We start from the raw sequence: 18,190 nt of genomic DNA on the forward strand, positions 1-18,190 counted from the left end.
TACACATGAAGAACACACGCAGTACACATGCAGTACACATGAAGAACACATGCAGTACACATGCAGTACACATGAAGAACACATGCAGTACACATGCAGTACACATGCAGTACACATGCAGTACACATGCAGTACAGATGCAGTACAGATGCAGTACGCATGCAGTACACATGCAGTACACGTGCAGTACACATGCAGTACACATGCAGTACAGATGCAGTACACATGCAGAACACATGCATTAGACATGCAGTACACATGCAGTACAGATGCAGTACATATGCAGTAGAAACGGATACAAAATAAAGCCCCACAATAATACAGTAGCACTTGTAAATACTGGAGCACTCAATTACATAGATCTAAGCTTTGATCTGAAATACAAACATCACAAATCCCAGATTCAGAAATGCATTAATTACTGCCACAGACACAATGGCAAACAGTCAACCCTTCTCTCCTCTCTTTCCTTTCCTCTGTATCCCCCTATTGCTCTCTCTCTCTCCTCTCCCCCCTCTCTCCTCTCCCCCTGTCTCTGTACTTGCTCTCTGCCTTTCCCTCTCTCTCTCTCTCCAACTGGCATTTCTCCCCCATCTCTCTCTCTCTCTCTCTCTCTCTCTCTTTCTCTCTTCTCTTTCTCTAAATTCCTTTCCCCCTCTATTTTTCTCTCGCTCTCTCCCTCTCTCTCTTTCCCTCTCTCTCTTTCTCTCTCTCTCTACCTCCCTTTTTCCAGCAAATCTCCATTCACTTGCCAAGGACACCACAGTGCCATTCCATTCCATCCACCATCCTTTTCCTTAACCCCCCCCCCCTCCCCCCCAACACACAACCCCCCTAAATATGAATTCAATATGTTTTGTTGGCATGGCCATGAACTCAAATAGCCATAGATTGTCTACGCTCTCCCCCCTCCGCCTCCCCCCCCTCCGTCTCTCTCCCCCCTTCGCCTCTCTCCCCCCTCCATCTCTCTCTCCCCCGTCCCTCCATCTCCCCCCTCCGTCTCCCCCGTCTCTCTCCCCCCTCCATCTCTCCCCCTTCTGTCTCTCCCCCCTCCGTCTCTCCCCCCCTCCGTCTCTCCCCCCTCCGTCTCTCTCCCCCCTCCGTCTCTCCCCCCGCCGTCTCTCCCCCCTCCGTCTCTCCCCCCTCTGTCTCCCTCCACCCTCTGTCTCTCCCCCCTCCGTCTACCTCCCCTCCGTCTCTCCCCCCTCCATCTCTCCGTCTCTCCCCCCTCCATCTCTCCGTCTCTCCCCCCCTCCGTCTCCCCCCCCTCCAAACGTCAAATTTCAAAGAGTTTAAGGTTAAGTTTAGACATTAATGCCGATTTTCTACGATTAGGCAACTCAGAATGGTTAAGGTAAGGGTTAAAGTTTAGGATTAAAAAAAAACACTGGATTCGACTTGAAAACTTTGAAATCAGAGGCAGATGCTTACGTTTATCTGCCAACTCTGTCAACAACATCCTAGCAAAAACCGGAAGGTAACAACGCTCACTGTTTCTCCTAGTGAGCGGTTTACACGTCATCTCCCGTCGCTCTCAGACATGGATGTCAGAGAGGGGCAGTCAGAGAGGTGATAAAACAGGTAGTCAGAGGGGTTAAAACAGGCAGTCAGAGAGGTGTTAAACAGGCAGTCAGAGAGGTGATAAAACAGGTAGTCAGAGGTGATAAAACAGGCAGTCAGAGAGGTGTTAAACAGGCAGTCAGAGAGGTGATAAAACAGGTAGTCAGAGAGGGTTAAACAGGCAGTCAGAGACGGTTAAAATAGGCAGTCAGAGGGGTTAAACAGGCAGTCAGAGATAGTTAAACAGGCAGTCAGAGAGAGTTAAACAGGCAGTCAGAGAGAGAGTTAAACAGGCAGTCAGAGAGAGTTAAACAGACAGTCAGGGAGAGAGTTAAACAGGCAGTCAGAGAGAGTTAAACAGGCAGTCAGAGAGAGAGTTAAACAGGCAGTCAGAGACGGTTAAAACAGGCAGTCAGAGGGGTTAAACAGGCAGTCAGAGATAGTTAAACAGGCAGTCAGAGAGAGTTAAACAGGCAGTCAGAGAGAGAGAGTTAAACAGGCAGTCAGAGAGAGAGAGTTAAACAGGCAGTCAGAGAGAGAGTTAAACAGGCAGTCAGAGAGAGAGTTAAACAGGCAGTCAGAGAGAGAGAGTTAAACAGGCAGTCAGAGAGGGCGTTAAAACAGGTACACTTCAGGTACAGTACAGAAGCTCTGTTCAGTCTGAATGTTTTTTACTGTGCCTGTTATCTATGAACCACAGCTCTGGATTGAAAAAAACAAAAACACAAGACTTGGATCTGTAGCTGACGTGGAGCTGTGCAACAGTCCCAGTACTCAGCGCTGTGAAGAATGGCTATGAAAAACAAAGAGAAAAAAATACATTTCCTTCAAGATGACCAAAATAAAGAGCTTTTTTTGCGTGTGAGTGTGTGTGTGAGTGCGTGCCTGTGTGTGTGTGTGTAAGTGAGTGTGTGTGTGAGTGAGTGCCGTGCGAGTGCGTGTGAGTGCTTGCCTGCCTGCGTGCACGCGTGTGTGTGTGAGTGCATGCGTGTGTGTGTGAGTGCATGCCTGTGTGCGTGCGTGTGAGTGCGTGCCTGCGTGTGTGTGTGTGAGTGCGTGCCTGTGTGCGTGTGTGTGTGTGTGCGTGCCTGTGTGTGTGTGTGAGTGCGTGTGTGTGTGTGTGAGTGCGTGTCTGTGTGCGTGTGTGTGTGTGTGTGCGTTCCTGCGCGTGTGTGTGTGAGTGTGTGTGTGAGTGCGTGTGTGTGTGTGTGTGTGTGAGTGCGTGCCTGTGTGCTTGTGTGTGTGCGTGCCTGTGTGTGTGTGTGTGAGTGCGTGCCTGTGTGCGTGTGTGTGTGTGTGCGTGCCTGTGTGTGTGTGTGAGTGCGTGTGTGTGTGAGTGCGTGTCTGTGTGCGCGTGTGTGTGTGTGCGTTCCTGCGTGTGTGTGTGTGAGTGCGTGCGTGTGTGTGTGAGTGAGTGTGTGTGTGAGTGCGTGCGTGTGAGTGCGTGCCTGCGTGTGTGTGTGTGTGTGTGAGTGCGTGCCTGCGTGTGTGTGTGTCTTCTTCCTCCAGCAGTATCTCGATCCCTCCACTTAGTCTATAAAAACGGCCTTATCTTACCGGGAGGTGAGAGGAGAGATAGCTATAAAGGTCAGGTCAGAAAAGCAATGAGTTTATATTTATATTTCATTTCATCCATACAGGCTGTGGAGCATAAAACCTATCAATAAACACCATTAAAAAGAAAATCTTATTTACAATGACAGCATATCCCGAGCCAAACCTTAACCTCTTTGATCTCTAGGGGCGCTATTTCATTTTTGGATAAAAAACGTTCCCGTTTTAAGCGCGATATTTTGTCACGAAAAGATTATGCATATTCTTGACAGTTTTTGAAAGTAAACACTCTGAAGTTTCAGAATCTGCAAAGATATTGTCTGTAAGTGCCCCAGAACTCATTCTACAGGCGAAACCAAGATGATGCGTCAACCAGGAAATGAGCAGAATTTCTGAAGCTCTGTTTTCCATTGTCTCCTTATATGGCTGTGATTGCGCAAGGAATGAGCCTACACTTTCTGTCGTTCCCCCAAGGTGTTAGTAGCATTGTGACGTATTTGTAGGCATATCATTGGAAGATTGACCATAAGAGACTACATTTTCCAAGTGTCCGCCTGGTGTCCTGCGTGGAATTCGGTGCGCAATTGCCAGCTGCTTGTACTTTTCCATTTGATTGAGGGGAGAAACCAAGCTTCCATGAACGATATATCATTGAAGAGATATGTGAAAAACACCTTGAGGATTGATTCTAAACAACGTTTGCCATGTTTTCAGTCGATATTATGGAGTTAATTTGGAAAAAAGTTCGCGTTTTAAGGACTGAATTTTCGGGTTTTTTTGGTAGCCAAATGTGATGTATAAAACGGAGCTATTTCTAATACACAATACACAACTGAGAGTATCCTCATTGAAAACATCAGAAGTTCTTCAAAGGTAAATGATTTTATTTGAAGGCTTTTATGTTTTTGTTGAAATGTTGCGTGCTGGATGCTAACGCTAATGCTAACGCTAAATGCTACGCTAGCTAGCTACTTTTACACAAATTATTGTTTTCCTATGGTTGAGAAGCATATTTTGAAAATCTGAGATGACAGTGTTGTTTACAAAAGGCTAAGCTTGAGAGATGGCATATTTATTTCATTTCATTTGCGATTTTCATGAATAGTTAACGTTGCGTTATGGTAATGAGCTTGAGTCTGTATTCCTGATACCGGATCCGGGATGGGGAGATCAGAGAGGTTAACAACACTGGGCCAATTGTGCACCGCACTATGGGATTCCCCATCACAGCTGGTTATAATACAGCCTGGAATCGAACCAGGGTCTGTAGTGTCACCTCTATAACTGAGATGCAGTTCCTTGTTTGTTCCATTTGGTTATTTCTTGGTTGGTTGGTTGGACCCCAGACCTCAAAACCATAAAAGGCAATGGGTTCTATAACTGATTCAAGTATTTTTTGCCAGATCCTAATATGGATGTTGAATTGTATGTTCATTTTAATGGCGTAGAAGGACTTTCTTGCTTTGTCTCTCAGATTGTTCACAGCTTTGTGGAAGTTACCTATGATGCTGACATTTAAGTCGAGGTAGCTATAATTCTTGCTCTAAGGTAATGGTGTCTACGTGGAATATGTATTTGTGGTCCTGGGAGTTTGACCTTTTTTGGAACACCATAATTTTTTATCTTACAGAGATTTACTGTCAGGGCCCAGGTCTGTCAGGGCCCAGGTCTGACTGAATTTGTGCAGAAGATCTAGGTGCTGCTGTAGGTTGGGGACAGAAGCACCAGATCCTTAGCAAACAGTAGACATTTGACTTCAGATTCTAGTAGGGGTGAGGCTGTGTGCTGCAGACTGTTATAGTTCCCTCGCCAATTCGTTGATATATATGTTGAAGAGGGTGGGGCTTAAGCTGCATCCCTGTCTCACCCCACGGCCCTGTGGGAAGATATGTGTTATATATGTTGAAGAGGGTGGGGCTTAAGCTGCATTCCTGTCTCACCCCACGTCCCTGTGGGAAGATATGTGTTATATATGTTGAAGACGGTGGGGCTTAAGCTGCATCCCTGTCTCACCCCACGGCCCTGTGGGAAGATATGTGTTATATATGTTGAAGAGGGTGGGGCTTAAGCTGCATCCCTGTCTCGCCCCACGACCCTGTGGAAAGAAACATGTGTGTTTTGTTGTTGCCAATTTTAACTGTACAGTTGTTGTTTGTGTACAGGGATTTTATAATGTTGTCTGTTTTTCCCCCAACATCACTTTTTCATCAATTTATATAGCAGACCCTCATGCCTTTGTTTTGGTCTGTTTGTTTGTCAATTAGGCTGTGCAGGGTGAATACGTGGTCTGTCGTACGATAATTTGGGAAAAAGACAATTTGACATTTAATCGGTACCTTGTTTTCAGTGAGGAAATGTACAAGTCATTAATGACAATATGGAGAATGTTCCCAAGGTTGCTGTTGACGCAAATCTCCGGGAAGTTAGTGGGGTGAAATGTGTCTCCACTTTTGTGGATTGGGGTGATCAGTCCTTGGTTCCAAATATTGGGGAAGATGCCAGAGCTTTTATTTAGTATACCATCAACACCACAGGCCTTTTTGGGGTTGGGAGGTTTGTATTTTGTCCTGTAGTACATTCAATGGGGGTGGCAGGTAGCCTAGTGGTTAGAGCGATGGGCCAGTAACCGAAATGTTACTATATCGAGTCCCTGAGCTGATAAGGTATCAAATATCTGTCACTCTACCCCTGAACAAAGCAGTTAAACCACTGTTACTAGGCTGTCATTGTAAATAAGAATTTGTTCTTACCTAACTTGCCTAGTTAAATAAAGGTTTTAAAAATATAGCCACGGGGTCAAATTTATCTCCACTTTTGTGGATTGTGCTGATCAGAGCTAAGGATGATGTTAAAGAGTTGTAGTATAGCCAATGGGAATTTTTTGTCTATATATTATATCATTTCATTGAGGATACCATCAACACCACAGGCTTTTTTGGGTTGGAGGGTTTGTATTTTGTCCTGTAGTTCATTCAATGTAATTGGAGAATTCAGTGGGTGCTGGTCGTCTTTAATAGTTCATTCTAAGATTTGTAGTTCATCCTGTACATGTTTTTGTTGTTTGGTCTTTGTTATAGAGACAAAAAGAGTGGAGAAGTGGTTTACCTATATTGGGTATGCAGCTCTTCATGTTTTTCTTGGTTTAGTGTTTTCCAATTTTACCAGAAGTGGTTAGATTCTATGGATTATTCAATTACATTGAGCTGATTTCTGATGTGCTCTTCCTTCTTTTTCAGTAGTGTATTTCTGTATTGTTTTAGTGATTCACCAAAGTGAAGGCTCAGCTTTTCTGGGTCTTTATGTTTTTGGTTAGATACGTTTCTCAGTTTCTTTCTTAGGTTTTTACATTCTTCATCAAACCATTTTGTCATCGTTTTTCATTTTCTTAGGTTGTCTGCTTGACATTTTCACATTTGATAGAGAAGCTGAAAGGTCAAATATACTGTTTTTCTACTGCCAAAATTACAACTCCACAATTAAAATGTTTTTCCAGAAAGTTGAATTTGTTGCTGTCTAAATTTTTTTGGCTGGTTTCTAGACTACTTTCCTTCCATCTATGGCATTTATTCATACAGTATTTGATCTGATTGGGGTGTCAGTGGGCTTTGCTAAAGTAATCCACTGGTACTACTGCCAAGGGATGAGCTGTAGCTGTACCTAACATACGAGTCTCCTCAAGCGGGGAGGGGGGATAAGTAAAGATCTTTGTCCTCTGCTCTTCATCAGGCAAGTGTGTACACTTCATCCTAAGTGCACAAGGACTACCAAGCCTCAACCTGTGACTATCTCATTCCCCATTATGCTTCCATCTTCTTGGCTTACCCTTTTCCTCCAAATCTAAGTACTACCCACAATGAGCTGTCAAATTATGCCAAAGCATGCAACCCTCGTTCCCATATCCCCGTATCTGATCAGCTCAATCCAGCTCACACTGTCATTTAAATCTCCCCTACTCCTACTTCTCAACTCCGATCTCACACACACACAGCCCCAGTTGATTTAAATAGCTCCCTCCCTCCATACCCTCCCTCGTCCCTCCATACCCTCCTCCCTCTCTCCCTCTCCCTTCCTCTCTTTCCTTCCCTCTTTTTATATCTCCCTCCCCCTGGCATTTCTCTCTCTCTCTCTCTCTCTCTCTCTTTTTCCCTCCCTCACTTCTTGTTCTCTCTCATTCAGTTTTTGTGATCTCTCCGTTAGTCAGTTTGTCCTGAGGATATAAAGCCACCTACACACTGAGGAGCGGGGCAGTGGGATCACACAACACAGAAAACACCAGCTAGCAGCTATCTCCGGCATCAGCTCATTCTCATAACAAATGTCCCACTTAACTCTGCATCAATACTTACATAAACACCCGTTTAAATCCATCCACCCGCCGCCCCACACAAACACAACACGGAACAGCTCTGCAGTGTCACAGCCAGCAATTCTACATAAATCCAAACACAGCACACACAACAGTCCCAAACAGTCGTATCTCATCCCAGCAAACCAAAAATTGGTTCAGTGAAAGTACAAAGAAAAAAAATGTTGGTCGCGGCAAATCTGTCCAAATGATTCTAGAATGTTTGTATAAAACATTTGCCTGTTGTTGCAAGAACATTCCTAGAACACATTTTGTTCTTTAAAGTTTCTCAGAATGTTTCCCACAATGTTGCACAATTTCCATTATACTGTTAGTCTGTATTTTTATGAAGTTCATAGCATATTTTGTTTTTAGGTTTAAAATAACATTACATCGACGTTCACGCAATGTTGTCTTGGAGGTCCACAGAACATTTCTATAAGGGTTAGGAAGCGTTATATTTATTTTATTTATTTAACCTTTATTTAACCTGGAAGGGCTCATTGAAATTAAAATCTATTTTTCAAGAGAGCCCTGGCCAAGATAGGCAGCACCAAGTCATTACAAAAAAATTACAGACAGACAACATGAAAAACTACAAGTAATCTAGTAAAAACTATTGAATTCACAAGAGTATAAAACAGCAAATTAAAAACATGGACAGATCAGGGAATCAGCCTCAAAATCCTTCATCAGTGATTTAAAAACACCAATCGGGACAAGTTCTTAAATATATTTAAATTTGACTTAATATTACCACAACATTCTCAGCGTGCAAATGTGTCCTTAACTAGATTGGAATACATCCCCATTGAGTTTCTCTCCAGATTTAATTAGAATTTTGCTTTGAAGGCATTTCATTTTTTATAGACTTTAATCACACAAACATCTTTTTAATACACTTTATATGCTGACAATGTGCAGTTTGAACCTGTAATGTTTGGTTCCTAAGCCAGGTCGTTTATCCTCTGCACCAACAGAGAACCTCTTTCACGCTGTTGTTGTTGTTGTTGTTGTTGTTGTTGTTGTTGTTGTTGTTGTTGTTGTTGCATGTAACTATGGAAGTATGGTCAATGAGGAATTATGTGGTTCCTTTTTTATCCTTCTTAAACATAACTAACCCATAACTAACCCATAACTAACCCATAACCCATAACTAACCCATAACTAACCCATAACCCATAACTAACCCATAACCCATAACTAACCCATAACCCATAACTAACTCATAACTAACCCATAACCCATAACTAACCCATAACCCATAACTAACCTATCACTAACCCATAACTCATAACTAACCCATAACCCATAACTAACCCATAACTAACCCATAACCCATAACTAACACACAACCCATAACTAACCCATAACCCATAACTAACCCATAACCCATAACTAACCCATAACCTATAACTAACCCATAACTAACCCAGGGATATACTGGTAACCATCACTCCCCCCATCCTCTTTATGTGCCGTGTCGCAATATGGCTTAAGGACAACAAAATCAAGGTATTGGAGTGGCCATCACAAAGCCCTGACCTCAAGCCTATAGAAAATGTCTGGGCAGAACTGAAAAGGCGTGTGCGAGCAAGGAGGCCTACAAACCTGACTCAGTTACACCCGCTCTGTAAGGAGGAATGGGTCAAAATTCACCCAACTTATTGAGGGAAGTTTGTGGGAGGCTACCTGAAATGTTTGACCCAAGTTTAACAATTTAAAGGAAACGCTACCAAATACTAATTCAGTGTATGTAAACTTCTGACCCACTGGGAATGTGATGAAAGAAATAAAAGCTGAAATAAAATAAATAAATCATTCTCTGTACTATTATTCTGACATTTCACATTCTAAAAATAAAGTGGTGATCCTAACTGACCTAAGACAGGGAATTTTTACTAGGATTAAATGTCAGGAATTGATTAACACTTTATGCCACCAAAGTAGAGCTGCAGTTTAGTGGGGGGTTTTCAATCTAATATGGCCAATCAGGACGCAGAATAGTTTCGGAGTTCCCATCCTCCTATTGCGTTTTTATTGTCGACCATTTTAATATTAATTAAATTTAAATCACAATCACAGTAAGTTACTTCATTATTACCCATAAATGATTTGATATTGAAATAAAAAAATATATATTTAAAATATGCATTGGACATTTAAATCAATAAATGATTATTCCATTGAACCATTAATTTGGTTTTTGTTTATTATGTATCATCATTTTTTCAAGAATTTGTGTTTTGATTGTTTTCTTATATACTGTGAATGTTCTGAGGCTGTATTTAAGAAGCACGGACATATTTTTATTTTTTTTAAACTTCATTTTAAACTGAGAGTTACAGTTAAAGTCAGAAGTTTACATACACACACCTTAGCTAAATACATTTAAACTCAGTTTTTATTTTTTTTATTTTTTACAATTCCTGACATTTAATAAGCTTTTTCCAGATCTGCAGATTACAGGTTCAATTCAACAGATTATTTAACAATTTTAATAAGACTAAATAATAATGAAGAAAACAGTGACATTTTGACTCAGATACCAGAAGAGAGGATGTCTTAATTTCATCCAGATGTATAAATACAGACATACAGAATGGACACTAACTGGAAGAAGAAAAAAAATATTGTGTAAAAAGTGAAAGTTAAACTTTTCAGAAGGAACCAGGAGGAAAATATGACAGGAGGAAACATGCGTTTTAATTATTCATATTGTTAACCAATATAATTTCTACTTTAAAACGCATGCCATGGTTCCTCATGTCTTATTGATCTGAAAAACAAAAGTGATCGTAGATCAGCACTAGCAGGAGCATGGATTACCTGATTGTATGATTCAATGCTGTTCAAATGTCCTACGAAATTCAAATGTGTGCCTATACGTAATACCAATACATACGCCAATACTTGGGCTCCTGAGTGGTCTAAGGCACTGCATGTCAGTGCTAGAGGTGTCACTACAGACCCTGGTTCAAATCCAGGCTGTATCACAACCAGCTGTGATTGGGAGTCCCATAGGGTACTGCACAGTTATCTGGGTTTGGCCGGTGTAGGCCTTCATTATAAATAAGAATGTGTTCTTAACCTTTTATGACTAGGGGGCAGTATTTTCATTTTTGGAAAAAAAACATTCCTGTAGTAAACAGGATATTTTGTCAGGACAAGATGCTAGAATATGCATATAATTGACAGCTTAGGATAGAAAACACAAAGTTTCCAAAACTGTAAAAATATTGTCTGTGAGTATAACAGAACAGATGTTGCAGGCGAAAAGCCTGAGAAAAATCCAATCAGGAAGTGCCTCATGTTTTGAAAGCGCTGCGTTCCAATGTGTCCCTATTGAGCAGTGAATGGGCTATCAACCAGAATACTTTTTCTCCGTATTCCCGAAGGTGTCTACAGCATTGTGACGTAGTTTTACGCATTTATGTTGAAGAATACCCGTAGGCGGCTACATTGCGCCAGTGGTCACCTGATGCTCCCAGAGAGATTCTCGCATAAAATACAGAGGTAGCCATTACTCCAATCTGTCCTACTGAAAAACGAATTGTCCCGATGGATATGTTATCAAATAGATATTTGAAAAACACCTTGAGGATTGATTATATTTTTTGCCGTTTTCGTGACTGCAATTTCCGGGCGATTTCTCAGCCAAACGTGAAGAACAAACTGAGCTATTTCGCCTACAAAAATAATATGTTTGAAAAAAAGGAACATTTTCTATCTAACTGGGAGTTTCGTGAGTGAAAACATCCAAAGCTCATCAAAGGTAAACGATTTAATTTGATTGCTTTTCTGATTTCCGTGACCAAGTTACCTGCTGCTAGTTGGACAAAATGCTATGCTAGGCTATCGATAAACTTACACAAATGCTTGTCTAGCTTTGGCTGTAAAGCATATTTTGAAAATCTGAGATGACCGGGTGATTAACATAAGGCTAAGCTGTGTCTCAATATATTTCACTTGTGATTTTCATGAATAGGAATATTTTCTTGTAATATCTATGTCCGTTGCGTTATGCTAATTAGTGTCAGTCGATGACAACGGTCCCGTTCACGGGATGGGGTGTCACTAGATTAACTGACTTGCCTACTTAAGTATAATTTTTTTTTAATCAAATTATAATTAGGGATAGCCCACTTTTTTCATTTTTCGCCTAAAATGACATACCCAAATTGAACTGCCCGTAGCTCAGGCCCTGAAGCAAGGATATACATATTATTGGTCCCATTTGAAATGAAACAAGTTGAAGTTTGTGGAAATATGAATTGAATGTAGGAGAATATAACACAATACATCTGGTAGAAGAAAATACAAAGAAAAAAACTATTGTTTTCTTTTTTTTCTCCAACCATCTTTGAATTGCAACAGAAAGGTCCCACTTCCAGCCGTCACTCTGGTTGTAAATCCGACGGTGTCCACAAGATGGCAGCAGTGTATGTGCAAAGTTTCAGACGGATAACTTGAAGTATGAGCGAAATACATTACATTTAGTGTGAAGTCACCAAGCTACATTTGGGAAAATCTGCATTCATATTACATTTTTCTGCAAGAATATCGTCAAATCTGTATACTTGGACTTTGATTTAGCTTTTCCAGTATTAGCCATATTATAAGTTTAACATTTGCAGAACAAACAGTTTTCATAACTCTGAAAACTCTGAAAATTCTTATAATTTTTGTCCAAAAGGAAAAGGCATGCTGTCGGAAAAGGTTAGCAGCTACATTTTGCGACAGGTGCAGAGTTTCCCGTAAAGCCCAGCTCATTGGCTATCTAGCTATCTTTGTTTGACCCCGATTGGTGCTTATTTGACAACGTTAGAGTCGATCAAGTGTAGACCAGCCTCGTCATCGGCGTGCCATGAAGGCGTCGCTCTCTGACCAAATATGGTATCCTATAGGATATACTACACCCCTAATGATACAGTGAAGTCTGGTTACATTCTAGGATCTCTGAGGAATAAATACAAACGTGATTTGACTGGTTGAAACAACGTTTAGTTTTAGATTTTCACAGATTCCTTTCTTTGCAAATTGAACGTGTGGAAATACAAATTCGATCGTGCTATATGAACCTTTTCTTACAAAACGACACTTCATGTTATCTCTAGGACCCTTTGGATGATAAATCAGAACAAGATTTCAGAATGTTAGAAAAACATTTCACCTTCAGTGGTGAATTTATCAAACCTCTCGCGGTGAAAAAAAGTGTTTTGTTGTTAGGAGCTCTCCTCAAACAAAAGCATGTAATTTTTCCGCAGTAATAGCTACTGTAAATTGGACAGTGCAGTTATATGGCGTGGCAGGGTAGCCTAGTGGTTAGAGCATTGGACTAGTAACCGAAAGGTTGCAAGTTCAAATCCCCGAGCTGACAAGGTACAAAATCGGTCGTTCTGCCCCTGAACAGGCTGTTCCTAGGCCGTCATTGAAAATAAGAATTTGTTCTTAACTGACTTGCCTAGTAAAATAAATATTAACAAGAATTTAAGCTTTCAGCCAATAATACACTTATTGTTACTGTTGTTTCTCTAAAATCTGTGATCGTGACACAAGGCACTGCATGATTTACAACTGTCCCTGTTGGCGGAACGCCTTTCCCTAATTAAATCTGAAGTGGAACTTTTGTACACATTTGTGGTAATATTAGGATATTAGCATTTTGTGTTGAACATATTTTGTGTTTTTGGGGAACTTGCTTCCACACTGTTCCCAAAACCTAACTAAATGTTCTGGGAACCTTTAAAGGAAAATGTCACCATTTTTCAACTTCAACTTTCAACTTCATATTCATCATCTCCATCGCTGACTTGCCTAGTTAAATGAAGGTTAAAATTTAAAAAAATTCAAACATGCAATTTTACCATTCTGTATGTTGAAGTGATGCTGAAGATGATGAATAATAAGTGGAACATTTGTGAGATTTCCCTTTAAAGAACTCAGAAAGGCTGTTCTGGCAAGATTCTTGCAACATCAAAGGAATGTTTTTTTTTTGCACCCTGATACAAATTCTATCTGAATGTCAGCACAACTGGACAGTTTTAGTGTTTCTGGAAACCTATCTCTTGTTATATACCCACAATGTTCCCACAAAACTAAAGAAACATTCTGGGAACCTTTAAAGAACAGACAGTAATGTGTTCTAGGAACGTTCTCGCAACATAATGTGAATGGTCTTTTACACCCCAAAAATAACCTTTGTATGCTGAACAAAAAATATAAAAAACAACAATTTCTCTGATTTTATTGGGTTACAGGTCATATAAGTAAATAAGTCAATTTAAATGGATTCATTAGGCTCTAAAAAAAAGGTAGGGGTGTGGATCAGAAAACCAGTCAGTCTCTTGTGTGACCGCCATGTGCCTCTTCAATGGCTGTGTGAAGTTGCTGGATATCGGCAAGAACTGGAACACGCAGTCGTACACGTCGATCCAGAGCATCCCAAACATGCTCAATGGGTGACATATCTGGTGAGTATGCAGGCCATAGAAGAACTGAGACATTTTCAGCATCCAGGAATTGTGTACAGATCCTTGCAACATGGGGCAGTGCATTATCATGCTGAGACATGAGGTGATGATGGCGGATGAATAGCCCGACAAAGGGCCTCAGGATCTCGTCACCGTATCGATGTGCATTCAAATTGACATCGATAAAATGCAGTTGTGTTTGTTGTCCGTAGCTTATTCCTGCCCATACCATAACCCCACTGCCACCATGGGGCACTCTGTTCACAACGTAGACATCAGCAAACTGCTCAACCCAAATGATGCCATACACTTACTTGGTCTGCGGTTGTGAGGCCGGTTGGACGTACTGACAAATTCTCAAAAAACTAAGTTGGAAGCGAATTATGGTAAAGAAATTAACAATCAATTCTCTGGCAACAGCTGTGGTGGATATTCCTGCAGTCACATGCCAATTGCACGCTCAATATAAACGTGTTGCATGACAAAGCTGCTAATTTTAGAGTGGCATTTTATTGTACCCAGCACAAGGTGCATCTGTGTAAGGATCATGCTGTTTAATCAGCATCCTTATATGCCACACCTGTCATTGTCTTGGCAAAGAAGAAATGCTCACTAACAGGAATGTAAACATCTTTTCTTTGCCCATTTTTTTTGAGAAAGAAGCTTTTTGTGCGTATGGAAAATTCCTGGGATCTTTTATTTCAGCTCATGAATCACGGGACCACCACTTCACATGTTGCGTTTATATTTTTGTTCAGTGTAGAATCATCTGCACAACTGGACAGTTTTTGTGTTTTTTGGTGTTTCTCCCTCCAAACTACAGTATTCTCACAACCTCAGGAAACATTCTGGAAACCTTTGAAGAACAGACAAAATGTGTTCCTGTGAACGTTCTCGCAACGTCAGGTGAATGTTTTATACAAACATTGTATAACATTAACATTCTTTGAATGTGTTTTGGACGTGATCATCCTAACGTCACATAAAATAATGAATGAAACTTAATGGGAATCTTAGATAATGTTCTGAGAATGTTCCCGGTTTACTGGGAAGTAAGTGATAACAATATGACATTTAAGATTAATAGTGATTTAGAATCGTAGTCCGAAATTCTTTTGTTCAAATTCGACTCATAAAATTGCAAAACAAATTCAACAAAATAACCAGAAACCGTGGAACAAAGCAGACAAACTTAATTCCTATTTAACATATGCAACATATGCAATGTGGAAACTGCCCTCCTAAATACAGCCAACCATAAAGTGACCTGTCTATCATTCAACTGTCAACCGTCCCTCCTAAATTCAGCCAACCATAAAGTGACCTCTCCTTCCATCTGTATGTTGGAAACATTCCCCACATTTTTCAAGAATTGCCAGCAAGAAATCTGCTTGAAAAACACTAAAATGTTCTATCATAGATGCACAACTATTTATTCTTAACTTAATAAAGACAATGATTTATATCAGCCATGCAAAAAAAAAATGATCCTCCACATTCAGACACACACAGTCAAACACTGCGGGGTAACACACACACACAGCGGGTCACATACACACAAGATGATCAAACAGTCTCCACTGGCTATACACATACATTCTCCAAAGAGTCTCCACCGGCTATACACATACACACTCACATCATTTTACCCTGGGTGTGTACCCTATCACTGTGTGCAGCCTAACTCACCTTGATACTCCTGTCCCGGAGTGTAGTGGGTGGGGTCCCCAGCGATCTGTAGGGTGAGGAGCACCTCTCCCCCTCCCTCTGCCACCCCGGACCCCTCCAGCTCCCCGTGGTGGGTACACAGGAAGAAGAAAGGGTTGAAGTGGGGGTAGAAGCCTGCCACAGGGGGACTCCCCAAATCCATACCGGCCGCCAACACCAGGGCCAGCAGGGCACAGCCGAGGGCACCCCCGAAAGAGGCCCGTGCCATCCCCCCCGTGAAGAACGAGGGAAAGAGGGAACGAGGGAGAGCTGGAGGAGGCAGAGTGAGAGTGGTGGTGCGTGGTGGACAGGTTGTCACAGATAGAGCTCCAGATGGCTTGAGGGCTGGAGTCAACTTGGAGAAAGAAAGTCCAGCTGGATGGGTGAGGTTACGTTCTAGAAGTGTGTGGATATATGTGTGTGTGTGGTGCTGGCTATAAGCAGACTGTTAGCACTCTGTTTCTGTGTTCCTCTTCTTCTTCTCTTCTCTTTCTCTCCTCTCTTCCGTCTACTCTGTGGGAGTTCAGAGCTAGTCTGTTCTGTCCTGCTCCATGGTTTAAATACCTCCTCCCCCCTCCCTCTGTTTCCCTCTCTCCTCCCCTTCACCCACCCCTCCCTCCCTCCCTCTCTCTCTTTCAGCTCCACACGTGCTATACGCTCTATGAGCTGGCCTCCCCCCTTCGCTCTCTCTCTCTCTCTCTCTCTCTCTCTCTCCTCCCATTTTTTCTATCAGTCAGTCTATCATTCTGCGATTTTCTCTCCAGCTCTTTCGCCCTCTTTCTCTCTATCTGTCTCTCTATTCCAGCTTTCTCTGTTCTTCCTTTCTCTACACCTTGCTTTCTCTATTTCAGCCCTCTCTCTCTCTCTATCCCACTGTATCACTCCACCCAGCACCCTTCCATCTCTCTCCAGAGACCTTAGCTGTCTTATCGCTATGCATCGGTTGGTTTCTTTATCTCCACCATACAAGACATAGAGATCTCTGAGAGGAGAGAGAGATCCCAGCTTATTCACTCTTCTCTTTGTCTTTTCTCCATCCACTATCCAGCCTGTCTCCTCCTCTCTCACCCAGTATCACCCCTCCCTCCCCTCCATTAGCTCTTCCCTCCGTCTCTCTCAGCTCTCCCTCTCACTTAGTCCCCCTCCCTTCTGTCTGTCTCCATACTAACCCCCTCTTTCCACATCCCGCTCTCTCTCTGTCTCTATATCTTTCTCTCTGTCTCTATATCTTTCTCTCTCTCTTTCTCTCTGTCTCTATCGTTCTCTCTCTCTTTCTGTCTCTCTTTCTCTCTCTCTCTTTCTCTTTCTCTCTCTACCATTCTCTCTCTTTCTCTCTATATATTTTTTTCTCTACCTCAAAAACACACGGTCTCTTTTCAGTTCCACCAATTCCACATATTTTATTTTTCCTCCTCTTCCTCTCATTTATTTATTTGGGATTTCCATTAGAATATCCTTTTCCATGTGATTCTCCAACTTTCTCTCTTTTTACTGTCAGCCAGCACCCCCCCCCCCCCCTTCTCTCTCTGCTCCCTCCCTGTGTTCTCTGTTCTACATTAACCCACCTCTACAGAGCAGAGAGACACCAGAGGCCGACAGTACTGTTTTCTAGCCCGTCTGTCTCTATAGGCTGACTTTCGAAATGATAGCTTATTGTCTCTCTCTCTCTCACACACACAATTTCAATTCAATTCAAGGGGATTTATTGGGAAACAAATGTTTACATTTGCCAAAAGCAAAAATGGAATAGCCAATAAACAAAAGGGAAACAAACAAGTGAAACATTTGTAAACATTACACTCACAAATGTTTTAAAAGAATATAGACATTTCAAATGTGTTGTAACAATGTGCAAGTAGTTGATGTATGAAAGAAAAATAAACAGATGAATATGAGTTGTATTTACAATGTTGTTTGTTCTTGTCCTTTTCTCATGGCAACAGTCCACAAATATTGCTGCTGTGATGGTACACTGTGGTATTTCAGATATGGGAGTTTATCAATGTTTGATTTGTTTTCAAATTCTTTTTGTGTCTGTGTGATCTGTGGGAAATATGACATTTGGCACGAGGTTAGGAAGTGCAGCTCAGTTTCCACCTCATTTTGTGGGCAGTGTGCACATAGCCTGTCTTCTCTTGAGAGCCAGGTCTGCCTACGGTGGCCTCTCTCAATTGCAAGGCTATGCTCACTGAATGTGTAGATAGTCAAGGATTTTCAACGTTTTTGGGTCAGTCACAGCGGTCAGGTATTCTGCCATGCTGTACTCTCTGTTTAGGGCCAGATACCAATTCTAATTGGCTGTTGCTTGTTTGATTCTTTCAAGTCTGTCAAATAGTTACAGGGAAGTATTCACACCCTTGACTTATTCCACATTTTGCTGTGTAACAGCCTGAATTCAAAATGGATTAAATTGCCTTTTTTTCCCTTCTCAACCATCTACACATAATACCCCAACATGACAAAGTGAAAACATCTTTATTAAAAATGAATTACATAAATATCTAATTTACAGTTATGTAATGGTTAAATAAAAAAATAAAAACATAAGTAT

At 41.5% G+C, this 18,190-nt stretch overlaps 1 protein-coding gene across 3 annotated transcripts in view; it reads right to left on the reverse strand.

Annotated features, from left to right (window-relative positions):
• The window catches only part of reln (reelin), a 293,151-nt gene extending 276,939 nt beyond the window's left edge, over positions 1 to 16,212 (reverse strand). For all 3 annotated transcript variants that reach the window (XM_090213321.1, XM_090213329.1, XM_090213323.1), the window contains exon 1: positions 15,622 to 16,212. In XM_090213321.1, the coding sequence (XP_090069447.1) occupies positions 15,622 to 15,868 (247 nt within the window). In that variant the 5' untranslated portion in view covers positions 15,869 to 16,212. The remainder of the gene's footprint in view (positions 1 to 15,621) is intronic.
• Positions 16,213 to 18,190: the final 1,978 nt, after the last annotated feature.

The sequence above is a fragment of the Oncorhynchus mykiss genome, chromosome 2, assembly GCF_057628025.1.
Source record: "Oncorhynchus mykiss isolate SJ-2025 chromosome 2, ASM5762802v1, whole genome shotgun sequence".
Lineage (NCBI taxonomy): Eukaryota > Metazoa > Chordata > Actinopteri > Salmoniformes > Salmonidae > Oncorhynchus > Oncorhynchus mykiss.